We start from the raw sequence: 15,657 nt of genomic DNA, 5'->3' as shown, positions 1-15,657 counted from the left end.
ACACGTCATTCTAAGCCCATGCCATAAAATATATCATTAAGTTCAAAAGCTCTCCTTTCAGTGTAGACTGTGAAAGCTTATAACTTGGATTTTGATTATTTTAATGGTATAGCACTAAACAGACAAAAAAACCTAAAGATTATTCATATAACAAAATAATCCTTAAAACTAAGGGGGGTGACACAATAATTAAAAAGAAGTAACACTTTTGGATTAAGGTATTTTCAAATGTTTATTCAAAAAATTATAATATTCCTGCTTTCCTATTTTTCTCTTACAGCTTTTAAGAAAATAAGAATAATTCTTCCCATACCAGCATTATATTAAGCATTCCATTTATCTTAATGGGTTGAACATTGCATCTCAATACAATCTTGTCCATTAACCATATGGTAAATGGTTTTTATTATATATTCTGGGTAGGATTGAAATAAATAATATAGAAATAATTTAACAAGTCTTTATGGAATAGCTACTATATTCCATGTTTGGGAACCTGGAAAAAAAATAAATAAATGGTCCCAGCCATAAAGAAGCTCACAGTCTAAAGGGGGAGAAAGACAAATAAAACAGACATTTTAATGTAGTCTGACAGCTTTGAGAACAGTATGTACAAAGAACTATGGGAAACTTAAGAAGGTCACTTAATCCAGTGGAAATTAGGGACGGTTTTCAGGTCAGGATGAAAAGAATTTGCCAAGAAAAGAGTTACTCATGGGTGAGAGGAAGAACTATTCCTGAATAGTCCTAGAGACTGGACTGCCTGATTGTCAAGGTCCCTTCTAACTCCAAGAAGCTAGTAGGAGACAACCAATTGATCCAACAAGGGAATATATTTAGCATGGAGGCATCGTTCTTATATTTTCTGATCTATTCAATACTTATTTCCTGGACTCTTATTTTCATGTTACAGAGCCCACTGTAAAAAGAAAACCCAACACTAGCTAAAAGGTTTTGTAGACACCATGGTGCTGATCAGAGCTTCAGAATAAACAATCTAGTATAGTGAATACTCTAGCATCTACTCTTAAGAAAAAAGATAACAAAAGCTAAAGATTCCTATAAAGCAATAAACCCAACCAAATCAAGTATATAGGTTTCTCTAAAATAATATTTTAAGTGTGGAGAAAACAAAAAGGAGCTCAAGTCCTCTACCTTGGTTATCTACAAGGAGTACACTAGATGGCGCTATAATGCTGTCAGAAAGAAGGTAAGTTTTGCCAAGAAAAAATAGTGTGGAGGTTCTGAGGGCAGTTACGTGTTTGGAAGCGCTCCTTATATTTTCCACATATGTTTTGGAAGCTTTCCATATATTTTCAGCCCCCGAATGCAATTCCAGGTTTGTAGGCCAGTAATGAGAATCTTAATTTCACAAGTTTTAGCTCTCTGGTCTGATTTTTAAACTAACCACACGTTAACCACATTTACAAAGGATTTTAATGCTTGACAATTCAATCTGATTCCACTGAAACAGAAAACTTAAAGTGATTGAAATATAAATTTGTTATACATTTAAACATATTGCTATTAATTTCACTTAGGGATCTTCTCTGACCCTAGATATGTCTGCTAAAGAATAAGTCTCTAAGTCAGTTTCTTCAAATGGTTTCCTGAATTTCTGAATAATCATGAAGCAGAAAATACCAATCAAACTCTTATCATTAAAGAACTGCAACAGACTAACACAAATACATGAAACAATACATTCTGAAATCACCCTATCAATATAGTATTTCTTATAATAAATAACATCTCATGATTTTCCACATTACAGTAAAACCAGAAACATTTTAAAACTAAAGTGCACAATAAAAACAAAGTTCTATTTTTATAATATTTTATACTTAGTTTTCTTTGAAGTATTAAATAGTAAAAAGGCAAACAAAAAATGGATGGATAAAGATATATCTTTTATAACCTAAGAGTCATTTTCATTTTAAACTCTCAAAGTCAGGAGACCTTTGTGTGGTTTTTCTTATCTTTCCAGTTCTGCTTCTAGAATTTCTCCCCATGTGTCCGCATCCATTGGGTACATGATTTTTTCTGGTAGGCTAATGGGAGAACATATGTTGCTATATCTGCCACTTAGCCATTCATGTTTCACTTTACTCTTCTGGTAATTCCTCAGGAGTATTACCTGAAAGAGGTAAACCATCACTGTTAAGGAGTGGAGTAGGTGGCTGGTGAGTGAGTTTGTTTGAAACTAGAGAGGCTGAAAAGATTAAGTATTTACATTGAAATACACATATACAAACGAGTATGTGTATAACAGAGTGAGCTATAGAGTTTGCTGGGGGTTTGGTTAAGGTAGAGTGAAATGAAGTAGCCACTTTCTTGGTGGTTAACAGAGATGAATGCCTATATTTAGCATTTTAAAAATATAAAAGGATGGATGGGAGGTAGTGTGGTTTGCAAGAAAGAATAATAATTCGACTTTAATTCCCAAAGCCAGCGCACTCTGAATGTGGTTCTCTATATGGACTCTTCCCTCCTCCAAGCAGAAGGCAGAGTGGGTTCCAACCTACCACCATGTTGTCAACAGCACTGCAGGCTGCAAAGATGAAACTTACCCTCCAGGGATAACCACTCTCTAGATCATCATCTATCTCTCTTTGGCACACAGCTCTCACAGTCAGGCAATGAGGTTTCCACAGGGAGTCGCTGTGTCTTATTGTTTGATTCCAGCTCCTGCAGGTCATAGAAGCCCTGCACAAACTCCGGATGTCCAGCTGACTGAAAATTTTAAAAGTAACTTCTGGAGGCAGCAGTTCAACAAAGTTATTTTGATTCTCTTTCTTTTCCTTCTCAGCATCCTCTGAGCTCAATTCTCTTGAATGGTGGTTCCTCTGGGAGTTTTTCTTCATAGCTTGATATTATAGTAAATGATCCTCATAAGTAACCTAAAAGGCAGAGGTTAAAAATACTCACTGTCTTTAGGGAACATTCCTGAACATAATCAAAGCCATTTATGACAAACCCACAGCAAATATAATACTCAATGGAGAAAAACTGAAAGCCTTCTCACTCAAATCTGGAACAAGACAGGGATGCCCACTCTCACCACTGCTATTCAACATAGTTTTGGAAGTCCTAGCCACAGCAATTAGACAAACAAAAGAAATCAAAGGCATCCATATAGGAAGAGAAGAGATAAAACTGTCACTGTATGCAGACGACATGATACTATACATAGAAAACCCTAAGGACTCAACCCAAAAACTTGAACTGACAAATAAATTCAACAAAGTAGCAGAATATAAAATTAACATCCAGAAGTCAGTCGTATTTCTGTATACCAGTAATGAAATATTAGAAAAGGAATACAAAAATACAATACCTTTTAAAATTGCACCTCAAAAAATCAAATACCTCGGAATACACCTGACCAAGGAGGTAAAGGACTTATATGCTGAGAACCATAAAACTTTAATCAAAGAAATCAAAGAAGATGTAAAGAAATGGAAAGATATTCCATGTTCCTGGATTGGAAAAATCAATATCGTAAAAATGGCCACACTACCTAAAGCAATCTACAGATTCAATGCAATCCCTATCAAATTACCCATGACATTTTTCACAGAACTAGAACAAACAATCCAAAAATTTATATGGAACAACAAAAGACCCAGAATTGCCAAAGCAATCCTGAGAAACAAAAACCAAGCAGGAGGCATAACTTTCCCAGACTTCAAGAAATATTACAAAGCCACAGTCATCGAAACAGTGTAGCACTGGTATCAAAACAGACAGAAAAAAAGCCAATGGAACAGAACAGAGAACCCAGAAATAAACCCTGACACCTATGGTCAATTAATCTTTGACAAGGGAGGCAAGGACATAAAATGGGAAAAAGAAAGTCTATTCAGCAAGCATTGCTGGGAAACCTGGACAGCTGCATGCAAAGCAATGAAACTAGAACACACCCTCACACCATGCACAAAAATAAACTCAAAATGGCTGAAAGATTTAATATAAGACAGGACACCATCAAACTCTTAGAAGAGAACATAGGCAAAACACTCTCTGACATCAACACCATGAATATTTTCTCAGGTCAGTCTCCCAAAGCAATTGAAATAAGAGCAAAAATAAACCAATGGGACCTAATCAAACTGAAAAGCTTTTGCACAGCAAAGGAAACCCAAAAGAAAACAAAAAGACAACTTACAGAATGGGAGAAAATAGTTTCAAGTGATGCAACAGACAAGGGCTTAATCTCTAGAATATATTAAACAACTTATACAACTCAACAGCAAAAAAGTCAATAGACCAATGGAAAAATGGGCAAAAGACCTGAATAGACTGTTCTCCAAGGAAGATATACAGACGGCCAGCAAACACATGAAAAAATGCTCAACATCACTGATTATAAGAGAAATGCAAATCAAAACTACCATGAGATACCACCTCATACCAGTCAGAATGGCCATCATTAATAAATCCACAAATAACAAGTGCTGGAGGGGCTGTGGAGAAAAGGGAACCCTCCTGCACTGTTGGTGGGAATGTAAACTGGTACAGCCACTATGGAGAACAGTTTGGAGATACCTTAGAAATCTATACATAGAACTTCCACATGACCCTGCAATCCCACTCTTGGGCATCTATCCGGACAAAACTCTACTTAAAAGAGACACATGCACCCACATGTTCATTGCAGCACTATTCACAATAGCCAGGACATGGAAACAACCCAAATGTCCATCAACAGATGACTGGATTCAAAAGAGGTGGTATATATACACAATGGAATACTACTCAGCCACAAAAAAGAATGACATAATGCCATTTGCAGCAACATGGATGGAACTAGAGACTCTTATACTGAGTGAAATGAGTCAGAAAGACAAAGACAAATACCATATGATATCACTTATAACTGGAATCTAATATCCAGCACAAATGAACATCTCCACAGAAAAGAAAATCATGGACTTGGAGAATAGACTTGTGGCTGCAGGACGGGAGAGGGAGGGAGTGGAAGGGATCGTGAGCTTGGGGTTATCAGATACATCTTAGAATAGATTTACAAGGAGATCCTGCTGAGTAGCATTGAGAACTATGTTTAGATACTCATATTGCAAGAGAATAAAGGGTGGGGGAAAATGAATACATGTAAGAGTAACTTGATCCCCACACTGTACAGTGGGAAAAAATTAAAAAAAAAATGATGCAAAAAAAAAAAAAAAACCCACAAAAATACTCACTGTCTTTAGATCCTGCTCTGAACCAGAGATTTTCTGGGTATGATTTAAAGAACTTTCACTTTACTGACTTGAGCTTCTCAATCTGTAAGATGGGGCAAATAATGCTTCTCATGTGTGCATTCTTGCAAGGATTCACTGGGTAATGTGTAAAACATCCAGCCCCGCATCTGAACTGTGCATGGGAGGCACCCAACATGTTACTTCTTTTCTTCTTTTAGATATTTTTGGTAAATGGGTTTATTTTTAAACATTTGTTTTTCTGCTCCTGAAGAGTATTATCTAAAATAGAGCTGGAATTCCCATCCTGGTGCAGCGGAAACGAATCCGACTGGAACCATGAAGTTGCGGGTCCTATCCCTGGCCTCACTCAGCGGGTTAAGGATCCAGTGTTGCTGTGAGCTGTGGTGTAGGTCAAAGGCGAGGCTGGGTTCTGCGTTGCTGTGGCTGTGGCGGGGGGCGGGAGGAATGGCAGCTGCTGCTCCGATTTGACTCCTAGCCTGAGATCCTCCATATGCCATGGGTGCAGCCCTAAAAAAATTTAAAAAATAGAGAAGTGATTCTTCACAGTCAGTGTAATTTATTTTTAGTAGTAGAAATGACTACTATGAGAACACATTCCATCCCAAGTACTGATCGAAAATACTTTTGAAAATGTGTATGATTCAATTCTATTAAACTCATGAATACTTGTTTGTGGGAATAAATGCCTTGCCATTAAGTTTTTCACCTACAATTTTTGACTTATTCATCAACCTGATGAACTTTCAGTAGTTTATATAAGAATTGCTTAGGTACTTGTACCTAATGGGCAGGGTGTCACATTTGATGCAAATATACCTGAAATGGACAAGAGGCTGAGGTCTGGGTTACACTGACAAAAATCCCAAATACTCAATTAGTTATAAGAGCAGTGCTTTAGAAATGGCTTCCCCAAGCTACCCTACATGCATAGTTAATTATGAACTAAGACAATAGTCACTGAGGCCATCAAGCAACAATGACTAACAATTATAAACAATGTTACATTTATTAAGCAACTATAAACAATAGCAGATGACTAAAGATGTAAAGTCCAGTTTCAGCTAGTTTAAGGTGCATGGTGACGGCTTCTGAAATCAGTTGAAAGCATGGAGCTATTTTTGCATATAAAGACAGTTCATATTTATTTAAAATCAGTTTATTCCACTTTGCACTTCCTCCTATTAATGAGGGGTGGTAGCCAGGAGTGGTTTCAGATACAGCTAAATACTTCTAGCTGAACTAAGGACAAATTCCCCTTTCTAGATGTGCGACTCACCTATTTGTTTCTGGACTTGCCAGGCCCACAGATGCTCCCATTCATTTGGCTGTTCATCATCCCAATTAGTTACAATGGTTAGAATTTCAGTGTTCGAGTTCAAGAGAGGACTTCCTCTTCAGAGTTTGGGGAAGTAAGAAAGCAAGCTGGTAAAAACAAGTTCATGAGTTAAGTTTTTGCCACACCACCCTCCTGCTCCGCAGCAATACAAACTGAAACCAAACTACCCTATTCTTGAAAAGAATCTCATATTAGGAGACAGTTCCTGTGCACTAACACGCACATTTGCTACTTCTCCCGGGAGCTCACTGGGGATAAAATGCGTTCTCCCGTTACAGTTATTCCAGAGGAGGCAGATGAACGTTTTTGAATTTAACAGACAGGGGTGCCTTGCTGAGATTCCTAAAATCCCACTAGGTATTTTCCTTCCTCCAAGTCCAGCTTTGGCTGAATACCTAGAAAACTATCTTCTTCTGCCCCTTTATGAACCAAATCGTGCTGAATTACCTTTCTAGTTAGGTGAGAGCTCACCCTCTTTCAGGTGTCACACGGACGGAGAGATCGGAAGGCCGCGCAGACACCCGGCTCTCAGCAGCCCTCACCCGAGGCGGACGCCGCAGGTCGGAAGGAATGACCCCACGTCCCATCTGAGCCACCCTACTGGCGTGCCCCGTGCAGATTGCTGATGCCATAGTCCACAGATCAAGGGGCAATGACAAGTAAACAACAATAACAACCGTCAGCACGAACTGTCACTGCCGCTCAGGCGGGACGAGCGCAGACTCTTCGAACACCGGGTCCTCGCCCCCTTGCACGCCCACCCGACGTCAGCCGGAAGGAAAGACCCTCCTACCTACAGGGTCGCAGCGAACTCTCCTTCAGCGATTTAAATCCTCCAGAATTCGAATCCTTCTCCAAGGTCTCTCAGGTCCCGCCCACTCTAGCCCCGCCTTGCTGACTCGGATTTCGCACAGGCTCAGAAAGGCGAGCGCATTGACTCTTGGTATTGGTAGTTTTCTCGGGGCCTCTCTGCTCGGCAAGCGAGGAGAAGGGAGGCGTCACGGACTACAAGGTCCGGTGTCCTTCGAGCGGGGTGGGCGGTGAGAAGGATGGGGTTGGGGGGGTTGACCGGGGGTTTTAAACAATAGTTTGGAGGCTGTGTGAAGGGGGAATCCCCGAGTGCGTCACTGGCTGGAAGGAGGGCCGGGACTCGGTACCCCGCGCCGGGGCCCCCGCTCCGCGCGGCCTGGACACACCCGGGCGCAGTTTTCACTCCCCCTCCCCCTGTGTTTTCGCGGGACCTGCGTAGGCCCCGCGCGTGTTCATGGAAGGCGGAAACGGCTGGGGGGACCCTCTCCTTCCAAAGGGGTCTAATCCTCGCCGCCATGTCCGGAGGCTTCGAGCTGCAGCCGCAGGACGGCGGTCCCCGGGTGGCCCTGGCGCCCGGGGAGACGGTGATAGGCCGCGGGCCGCTGTTGGGAGTAAGTGTGGCGGGGGCTTTGCTGGTCGGGACGGCCGCGAGGTCCTGGCCGGCTCCCGAGGCCCCTCTCCCGGACCTTCCCCGATTTGCTAGCACGCCGGCCAGGCCTGTCTGGATTTTAGAAGTTTGGGGGCAGCACTTTTTCAGTCAACTCGAAGCAACTTTCAGACTTTTCCTTCTGTTGCCTTTAAAAACACTGACTTGGGGTATCATCGTTGTCCTTTTACGCGGGGGTCTGCAAACTGGCCCTGGCTCCAAATCCAGCCTGTTTTTTTGTATGAGGGCATATACTGAGAATGGTTCTCAAATTTTCAAATGTAAAGTGTAAACAACCTGAATTAGTCTTTCGTGGAGAATAATTGCTCTAAGAGTTGAGAATATTGCCTCTTGGCTTGGTAGGCCACAGTATTTGCAGTAGTATCTGACCCTTTACGGGAAAAGTTTGCCAACCTCTGATCTTAGCTGTTCTAGAATAATTTCTTTTAAACTTTTGGCCCATTTGCCAAACTTTTATTGTATAGTCTTTTTCAGTAATATCGATGGCCCACCGTTCTGTGTATGTAGTGTTCCAGGCATTGATCTAAGAACTTCACTTGTATCAACTTTAATCTTTTCTAAACCCTTTGAGTTAGGTACTCTTATTATCTTCATTGTTCAAATAAGAAAGTTGAGCTATAGATTGGTTATTTAAAGGGCACACTTAAGCTTTTGGACACCGAGTGCCGATAGGCTATGCATTCTTCCTCTGGGATGTTTAAGAGTTTGAAAACTTGCCAGTTACATTGCGGAATTTTGTAAATCTCTCCCTCAATACGTATATATTTTTTCTTAACATTCAGCATGTCTGGTTTAGTGCCCACTTTGTGCCGCACACTGTGCAGATCCTAGCGCCCTGCGGTGCACAGAGATGAATGAGCCAGGCATCCTTGCCTCTAGTTTTCTTTTGAACTGTCCAGACCGACCTGTGTCAGTGAGCTAATACCAGGGAGTGAGGAATATGGACTGTTAACCCCAGTTAACCTCCAGTGTCTAAATGGAACCATTGGTATTGGCCTTAGGACCCTTCTCCGAGCAGGAAAGGGAGTGGTGGTTCAAGGTGGTGATGGGAAAGTCAGTTCTAAAGGGGTGTGAATGTATGAGTGTGTGTGTATATGTAGTAAGGTTATTAAGAAAGTTCAAGTTCATTTGCTTTTTTTTCTGGACAGGTATTTAAATGTTTAAATAATATTGTTACTTTTCTCCATAGGTTATTAACCTGTACAAATCTTTGAAGGAACTGCATAGTTAAGTTTCCTCCCTCCCTGCCTCCTTTCTTCTCTATCTCTACCCCTATTTTTCTTTCTCTCTCTCTCAATTAGAAATTTAACAGAGTAAGATACCCAGTTTCACCTGGTATCTTATGTCTAGTGACTAATGAGGTTTGATTTCCTTAACAAATTGTATTGTTTGCAAGAGTGCTGTGGATCAGCTTAAATGATATGAATTTTAAACCTCTTATTTTATAAAGCTGGCAACAGGTCACGGACCCCTTCATTATTTGTAGCTTGATCGTTGTGTAATAGGCTTGGTAATGTGAGATAAGCCTATTTGGTTTCTGCTTTTAAAAGTGCTAAGGAGTAGAAAGTCAATTTTTTGGTCAGGACTTTGCATTTTCTTTTTGAATGGTTATTTAGTGATGAGATTCCGTTGCCAAGTTTGGGGGGTGTTAGAAGTGGTTATAAATGATACTAGATGCTTTGAAGGAAAACTTTGAAAAACAAATCACCTTGTGGTTTTTAAGATTTTAGTGCTGACAGTCAGGTGTTTCTTCTCTACAGTGGTTTAAATTCCACATGAGGGTTGTTGTTTCAGATGGCAATTTCATTGAGTTTGTTTGTTTGTAGTGTAAGAGAGCAAAGGCTTATTTCTAAGTAAAAAAACTCAGGAAGGTCATTGTTAATTCATATCCATATGAATGGTTAATAATAATAAGGATGATTTTGAATTCTCTTAAATTAGCTAGCCATGTCTTTTGGAGGCAAGTTTCACAAACCTTCCTGGCCACACAAGCATAAAGGTTTCTAATTCCAATGTGTAAAACAATTTGACTGTGAGAATGTCTTCATGTTTTTAAAGTGTCAGAAAAACTCATATAAAGAATACGAGGGTATTCCCATCATGGCTCAGCGGTTAATGAACCTGACTAGGATGCAGGTTTGATCCCTGGCCTCGCTCAGTGGGTTAAGGATCTGGTGTTGCCATGAGCTGTGGTTTAGGTCGGAGACGTGGCTTAAATCTGGCGTTGCTGCAGCTGTGGCGTAGGATGGCAGCTGTAGCTCAGATTTGACCCCTAGCCTGGGAACTTCCATATGCTGCAAGTGCAGCCCTAGAAAGCAAAAAAAAAAAAAAAAAAAAAAAAAAAAAGAATACTTGTAGGTAACAGAGCATAGTGAAGTTTCATTTTCTCATGCCCTTTGCCTTAGTGTGAATCATCAGTGAAACCAAGGTCTTTGTTTATGAAGTTGTAATTCTGCTTCATGATCACCAATTAAAAGGTTTTACAGCAGGATGAATCTCCAGGGAACTATCTAGGTGAAATCAGCCAATCCCAAAGGTTACATATTATATGATTTTATTTACATAATATTCTTGAGAAATCAAAAGTATAAAAATGGTAACAGATTAGTGGTTGCTAGGGGTTATAGAAGAATTGAGGGGAGCAGGAGAGAGTTGCGTATGGCTGTAAAACAGCAGTGAGGGATTTGTTTTGTATCTTGACTGTATCGATATCAATATCTTATTTTGTTGCGATACTATACTATAATTTTGCAAGATGTTACTGCTGGAGGAACAGTAAGCAGTACAAGAGATCTTTGGTAATATATTTTTAAACCATGAATCTACAGCTATCTTAAGTTAAAAAAATTGGTTTAGGGAGTTCCCATTGTGGCTCCTGACATAGTGTCTGTGAGAATGCAGGTTTGATCCCTGGCCTCTCTCAGTGGGTTAAGGATCCAGTTTAACTTTTACAAACATTGCTTTTACAGTATGTACTGGCCTTCCTTCCTTTCTCTTTCCTTCTTTTAAATAGGCTTTATTTTATTAGGTTCACAGCATAATTGAGAAGACAATACAGAGTTCCGGAGTTCCCATCGTGGTGCAGGGGAAACGAATCCTACTAGGACTGGGAGGTTGTGGGTTCGATCCCTGGCCTCGCTCAATGGGTTAAGGATCCAGTGTTGCTGTGAGCTGTGGTGTAGGTCGAAGACATGGCTGGATGTGGCGTTGCTGTGGCTGTGGTGTAGGCTGGTGGCTGTAGCTCCGATTAGACCCCTAGCCTGGGAACCTCCATATGCCGAAAGTGCTGCCCTAAAAAGAAAAGAAAAAAAAAAAAGAAAAGAAAAAAGAAAATACAGAGTTCCCGTGTACCCTGTGCCCCAACACACACACAATCTCCCCCTCTATCAACATTTCCTGTCACAGTGGTATATTTGATAAGCCTGTATTGACATGTCAGTATCCCTCACAGCCCATAATTGACTTGAGGATTCACTCTTGGTGTACATTCTGTGGGTATTGACAAATATGTGATGACATGTATCCAGCTTCGTAGGATTACAGAAGTTTCACTGCCCTAACAGTCCTGTGTGCTGTCTGTTCATCCTTCCTCCCAGCCCCTAGCAACTATTGAACTTTTTCCACCTCCATAGTTTTACCTTTTCCAGAATATCATAGAGTTGGAATCATGTAATACATGTATGTAGACTTTTCAGTTGGCTTCTTTCATTTAGTAGTATGTCTTTACGGTTCCTCAGTGTCTTTTCATGGCTTTTGAGTGATGAGTAATATTCCGTAGTCTAGATGGTCCATTGTTTATCCATTTGCCTACTGAAGGATATCTAGGTTACTTCCACATTTTGGCAGTTACAAGTAAAGCTGTTATAAACATCCACGCGCAGGTTTCTGTGTGAACGTACGTTTTCAGTTCTTTTGAGTAAATAATGAGTAGTTGCTGGATAGTATGGTGAGAGTATGTTTAGTGTTGTAAGAAAATGCCAAACTTGTCTGCCAAAGAGGCTGTACCATTTTTCACTCCCTGTATCAATGGATGAGAGCTCTTGTTATTTCACATCCTTGTCAGCATTTGGTGTTGTCTGAGTTTTGGATTTTGGCCATTCTAATAACGTGTGTAGTGAACTGCTTTTCATCTACATATTTATTTCTAAATCATTATCTCCAAATTATCGTCTTCCATGTACTACTTACTGTGAATATGTCATCTTCTCACATACTCAGAGTAAGTAGTACATTAGAGATGATAATTTGGAGATAGTGATTCATATTCATGAATGTATTCATGAATATTGACACATTCATATTCTTGAGCTTCTGTTCAAGCTCTTTTCTCTGGTAAGTTCTTGAGGTAGTTTCTGGGTATCTGTATTTTTAAAAGCTCTGAAGATGATTCTGTAGAGAAAGAGGATTTGGAAACCACTTCTAGGCACACTAAGTAGAATGCTTGGCACAAAATAGGTCTTAAGAAATGTCTGCTGAGCTAAACTGAATAAATATTGAGAAACCTTCATTTCCCAAAGTCCCAAGCGGGGATTTAGACCCAGTTTTATCTTACTAAGCTGTACTTATTTTTTACGCAGTTACCTCTTTTGTAATATATTAATGAAGAGGATAATGTTCTCACATTTGTGTAGCAGTCACTCTGCAAGCAGAATTGCAAGTCAGACAGCTTAAGTGAGTTGAAATTTCAGTGGCAGCAAGTCAGAACAGTTCCATCGTATTGGCTAACAATTCGGTGACTTTGAATTAGGAGCTCGGAAATTACTGGATTTCACTTTTAAAAGATCCATATTTCATCAGTATCATGGATTATATAGTTGTTCGTGAGGTAGCCTGATAACCTAACTATTATTTACATTGTTACTCACATGAGAAAGTATATGTACAAGTTTCAGAGACCACATCCAGTATATAATAACCTTTTAAAGAGAGATCATTCATAAACTGGAATCTGCCTAGACAGCCTCTGGCCAAAATCAAGTCCATTTCCTCAGACTTGGCCTTTCTTAGTATCAGAAATTAGACTTTGACACATTCCACATGCAGTGATGTTAAACATCTTTTATCAGCTAGCTTTTTCTCTGTTGAGAAGTAAGATCCACTTATCATCTGATGTTATGGCAGCCTCAGGGCTGATGACTGAGCTCTGGAGTATATGCTGAACCCAGCACTGAAAAGCACTCTAGATAAGAAAACTTTATGGTTTGTTGACTGGTTTATGGTAACCAGTCTGTCCACAGTTTGAGTCTTAATTTTAGATTTTACTGACCACCATACACAAAGTAAGTTTGGGGAAAAATTTTTGTGTAAATTATGCCTAAAATAGATCCCATGCTTCTTTAGGTTTTATGCATTTTCTCAAAATACAGGTTTAAGTTTCATAACAGATAATTTGCTATTCTTCTCTACCATGAAAGATTGAGTTTGTTGTTGATAAAGCAAACTATCTTATGTGAAAACACTGTAAATTGTAAAGTATTGTACAATAAAAAATTTAATTATCTTAGACCTTGGTTTGTTATGTAATTTATACAGAAAAAGACAAACTTTGCCTCTTTGTTCTTCCATTTATAGGAGCCAGGCTAAATGGGAACATTGAATTGATGGACTATATTATATCTGCCTGTGGTGTTCAGAAATTTCCTAGGAAAACATTGTCAGAAAATTAACTACTGTTGGATTTTCAGTAAATTTGAAAAAGTACCATTCTGTTTGATTCAGAGTCCAGTAGCTTTTCTGCTTTTACTATTTTTAGGTTCATTTCTTATTTTTAGAATTTTAGAAATAATAAATAGGTCAGGGACCTTGACTCAGAACATCTAAGCATTTCTTTTTTTTCTTTTTTGTCTCTTTGCCATTTCTAGGGCCGCTCCCGCGGCATATGGAGGTTCCCAGGCTAAGCGTCGAATCGGAGCTGTAGCCACCAGCCTACACCAGAGCCACAGCAACGCAGGATCCGAGCCGTGTCTGCCACCTACACCACAGCCCACGACAACGCCGGATCTTTAACCCACCGAGCAAGGGCAGGGATCGAACCCGCAACCTCATGGTTCCTAGTTGGATTCGTTAACCACTGCGCCACGACGGGAACTCCAAGAACATCTAAGCATTTCTGCTGATAGCATAAGAAAATGATTTTGTTTGACTTTAATAAATGCCAAAAAGAAATATTTGGCAGACAAATCACAGTCAGTTTCTCTATGTTTTCATAGCTTTTCTTCTACTATAAACTTCATGTCCTCAAAATGGAGAAAACTTGTACTGCATCATAGTACAGGAAATACTCAGTTCAAAGCCAGAAAATCAAAGATAAGGGATCCTCATTGTAGCAATACAAAAGTGATATAAAAACAGAAAACCGTGTCCCCTTTCAGGACACAGTATGAAGAATTCAAAATTTTTACCTTTTAAGGGTTTTTTCTATTGTATCTGAAGAAAAATTGCTTTCATGTTAGCTGTTGCTGATAAAGGGTAGGAGTAAGGTTCAGCATTATTCTTCAGTCTGTGTATTCTTCAGGATTTCTTTTCTAAGCTCCTGCTGTATACTTTGCAATTCTTTTAATGTTAAATGTTTTTTACTTGAATGCTCAATTTATTTGGTTTTTCTGTTTTCTGGTATTCCTTCTCTGGCTGAGCATAAATGAACATCTTTGCTGTTAGATGTCTAGTATCAATATACTAGTTGTTAGGATAATGTGTATTAATCATAATTGCTTTGGCTGCAAGTAACAGAAGTGTGACGAACAGCAGCTTAAATTGATTTTTCTTCTAGAACAGAATCTCAGGGGCAATCAGTCCAGGGTTGGTGCAGCTGCTCAGGGAACAGGCTTTTCTATGCTCCTCCTTGGTCATCCTTTACTTGTAGCATCCATGCCTGTAGTCACAGGATGGCTGCTGTACCTTAAGGTAATAAGCAGACAGAAAAAGAGAATGGCAGAGGGAAAAACGTGCATGGCAAGTGAACCTGTTCCTTTTTATTAGAAGACTGTTATCTTTCCAGCAACTCCACTCCTGTTTTAAAATGTAGTATTGGGAGTTCCCTTCGTGACTCAGCGGTTAACGAACCCAATTAGTATCCATGAGGTTGAGGGTTTGATCCCTAGCCTCGCTCAGCGGGTTAAGGATCCAGTGTTGCCATGAGCTGTGGTGTAGGTTGCAGATGCGAGGCTGGCGGCTGTAGCTCCAATTCAGTCCGTAGCCTGGGAACTTCCATATGCTGTGTGTGAGGCCATGGAAAGCAAAATAAATAAATAAATAAATAAATAAATAAATAAATAAATAAAATGTTGTTTTTGTTAGGTATGATGAGGCCTGTTAGAAAGATCATTTATTACTCACAAAAGGCAGAAGGCAAAGAGAGCTAGGGGAAGTGCGGGAAAGCCTTTGTTGTGGTTTTCTTGGGAATGAATGGGGTACTATAGGAATGCACAGCTTGTAGTGAAATTATACTGTTGTAGAAACATGTGTCCACTAGAGGTCACATCATGCTTTTATATTGCTTCCTGTGAAACTACGGTTTGAAAAAGAAAGAAACCCAAGCTGGACCAGTACAGGAACCATCATTATGTCATGGTTTTATATTTGACACTTGTTACTCTGTTGGTTAGAAAATCAATTTG

At 39.7% G+C, this 15,657-nt stretch overlaps 2 protein-coding genes across 7 annotated transcripts in view; one reads left to right on the top strand and one right to left on the bottom strand.

Moving 5' to 3' along the window:
* Positions 1-213: 213 nt before the first annotated feature.
* On the bottom strand, positions 214-7,450 carry FBXO48 (F-box protein 48). 3 transcript variants are annotated; one of them, XM_021087421.2, is made up of 4 exons: positions 7,012-7,450; positions 6,505-6,650; positions 2,571-2,900; positions 214-2,137 (listed from the first exon to the last, which is right to left on the bottom strand). In XM_021087421.2, the coding sequence occupies exons 3-4, from the start codon at positions 2,862-2,864 to the stop codon at positions 1,976-1,978; spliced, it is 456 nt and encodes a 151-aa protein (XP_020943080.1). In that variant the 5' UTR covers positions 2,865-2,900; positions 6,505-6,650; positions 7,012-7,450; the 3' UTR covers positions 214-1,975. The 3 variants fall into 3 exon arrangements, with proteins under 3 accessions (XP_020943080.1, XP_020943079.1, XP_020943083.1); XM_021087420.2 differs by having other exon boundaries at positions 7,358-7,450; XM_021087424.2 differs by having other exon boundaries at positions 7,362-7,450.
* Positions 7,451-7,666: 216 nt separating this feature from the next.
* Positions 7,667-15,657, top strand: part of APLF (aprataxin and PNKP like factor) — a 75,641-nt gene continuing 67,650 nt past the window's right edge. For all 4 annotated transcript variants that reach the window (XR_014841798.1, XR_002342624.2, XR_014841797.1 and 1 more), the window contains exon 1: positions 7,667-7,985. Coding sequence is in view for 1 of the 4 variants with exons in the window: in XM_005662500.4 (XP_005662557.1) it covers positions 7,890-7,985 (96 nt within the window). In the remaining 3 variants the exon portion in view is untranslated. The remainder of the gene's footprint in view (positions 7,986-15,657) is intronic.

Source organism: Sus scrofa, chromosome 3 (genome assembly GCF_054392235.1).
Source record: "Sus scrofa isolate SSC_HxYL_T2T_F1_AM1 chromosome 3, Sscrofa_HxYL_maternal_Yorkshire_Landrace_v2.0, whole genome shotgun sequence".
NCBI lineage: Eukaryota > Metazoa > Chordata > Mammalia > Artiodactyla > Suidae > Sus > Sus scrofa.
The sequence above is the reverse complement of the archived record's forward strand: the minus strand, read 5'-3'. Positions and strand labels throughout refer to the sequence as shown.

Bases quoted from the DNA above. Each gene is read 5' to 3' on its own strand.
- FBXO48 (XM_021087421.2), bottom strand. From the start codon at position 2,864: ATGAAGAAAAACTCCCAGAGGAACCACCATTCAAGAGAATTGAGCTCA. The intron at 2,138-2,570 runs GTAAGTTTCATC...TACCTCTTTCAG, and splicing joins AGAGTGGTTATCCCTGGAGG to GTAATACTCCTGAGGAATTA.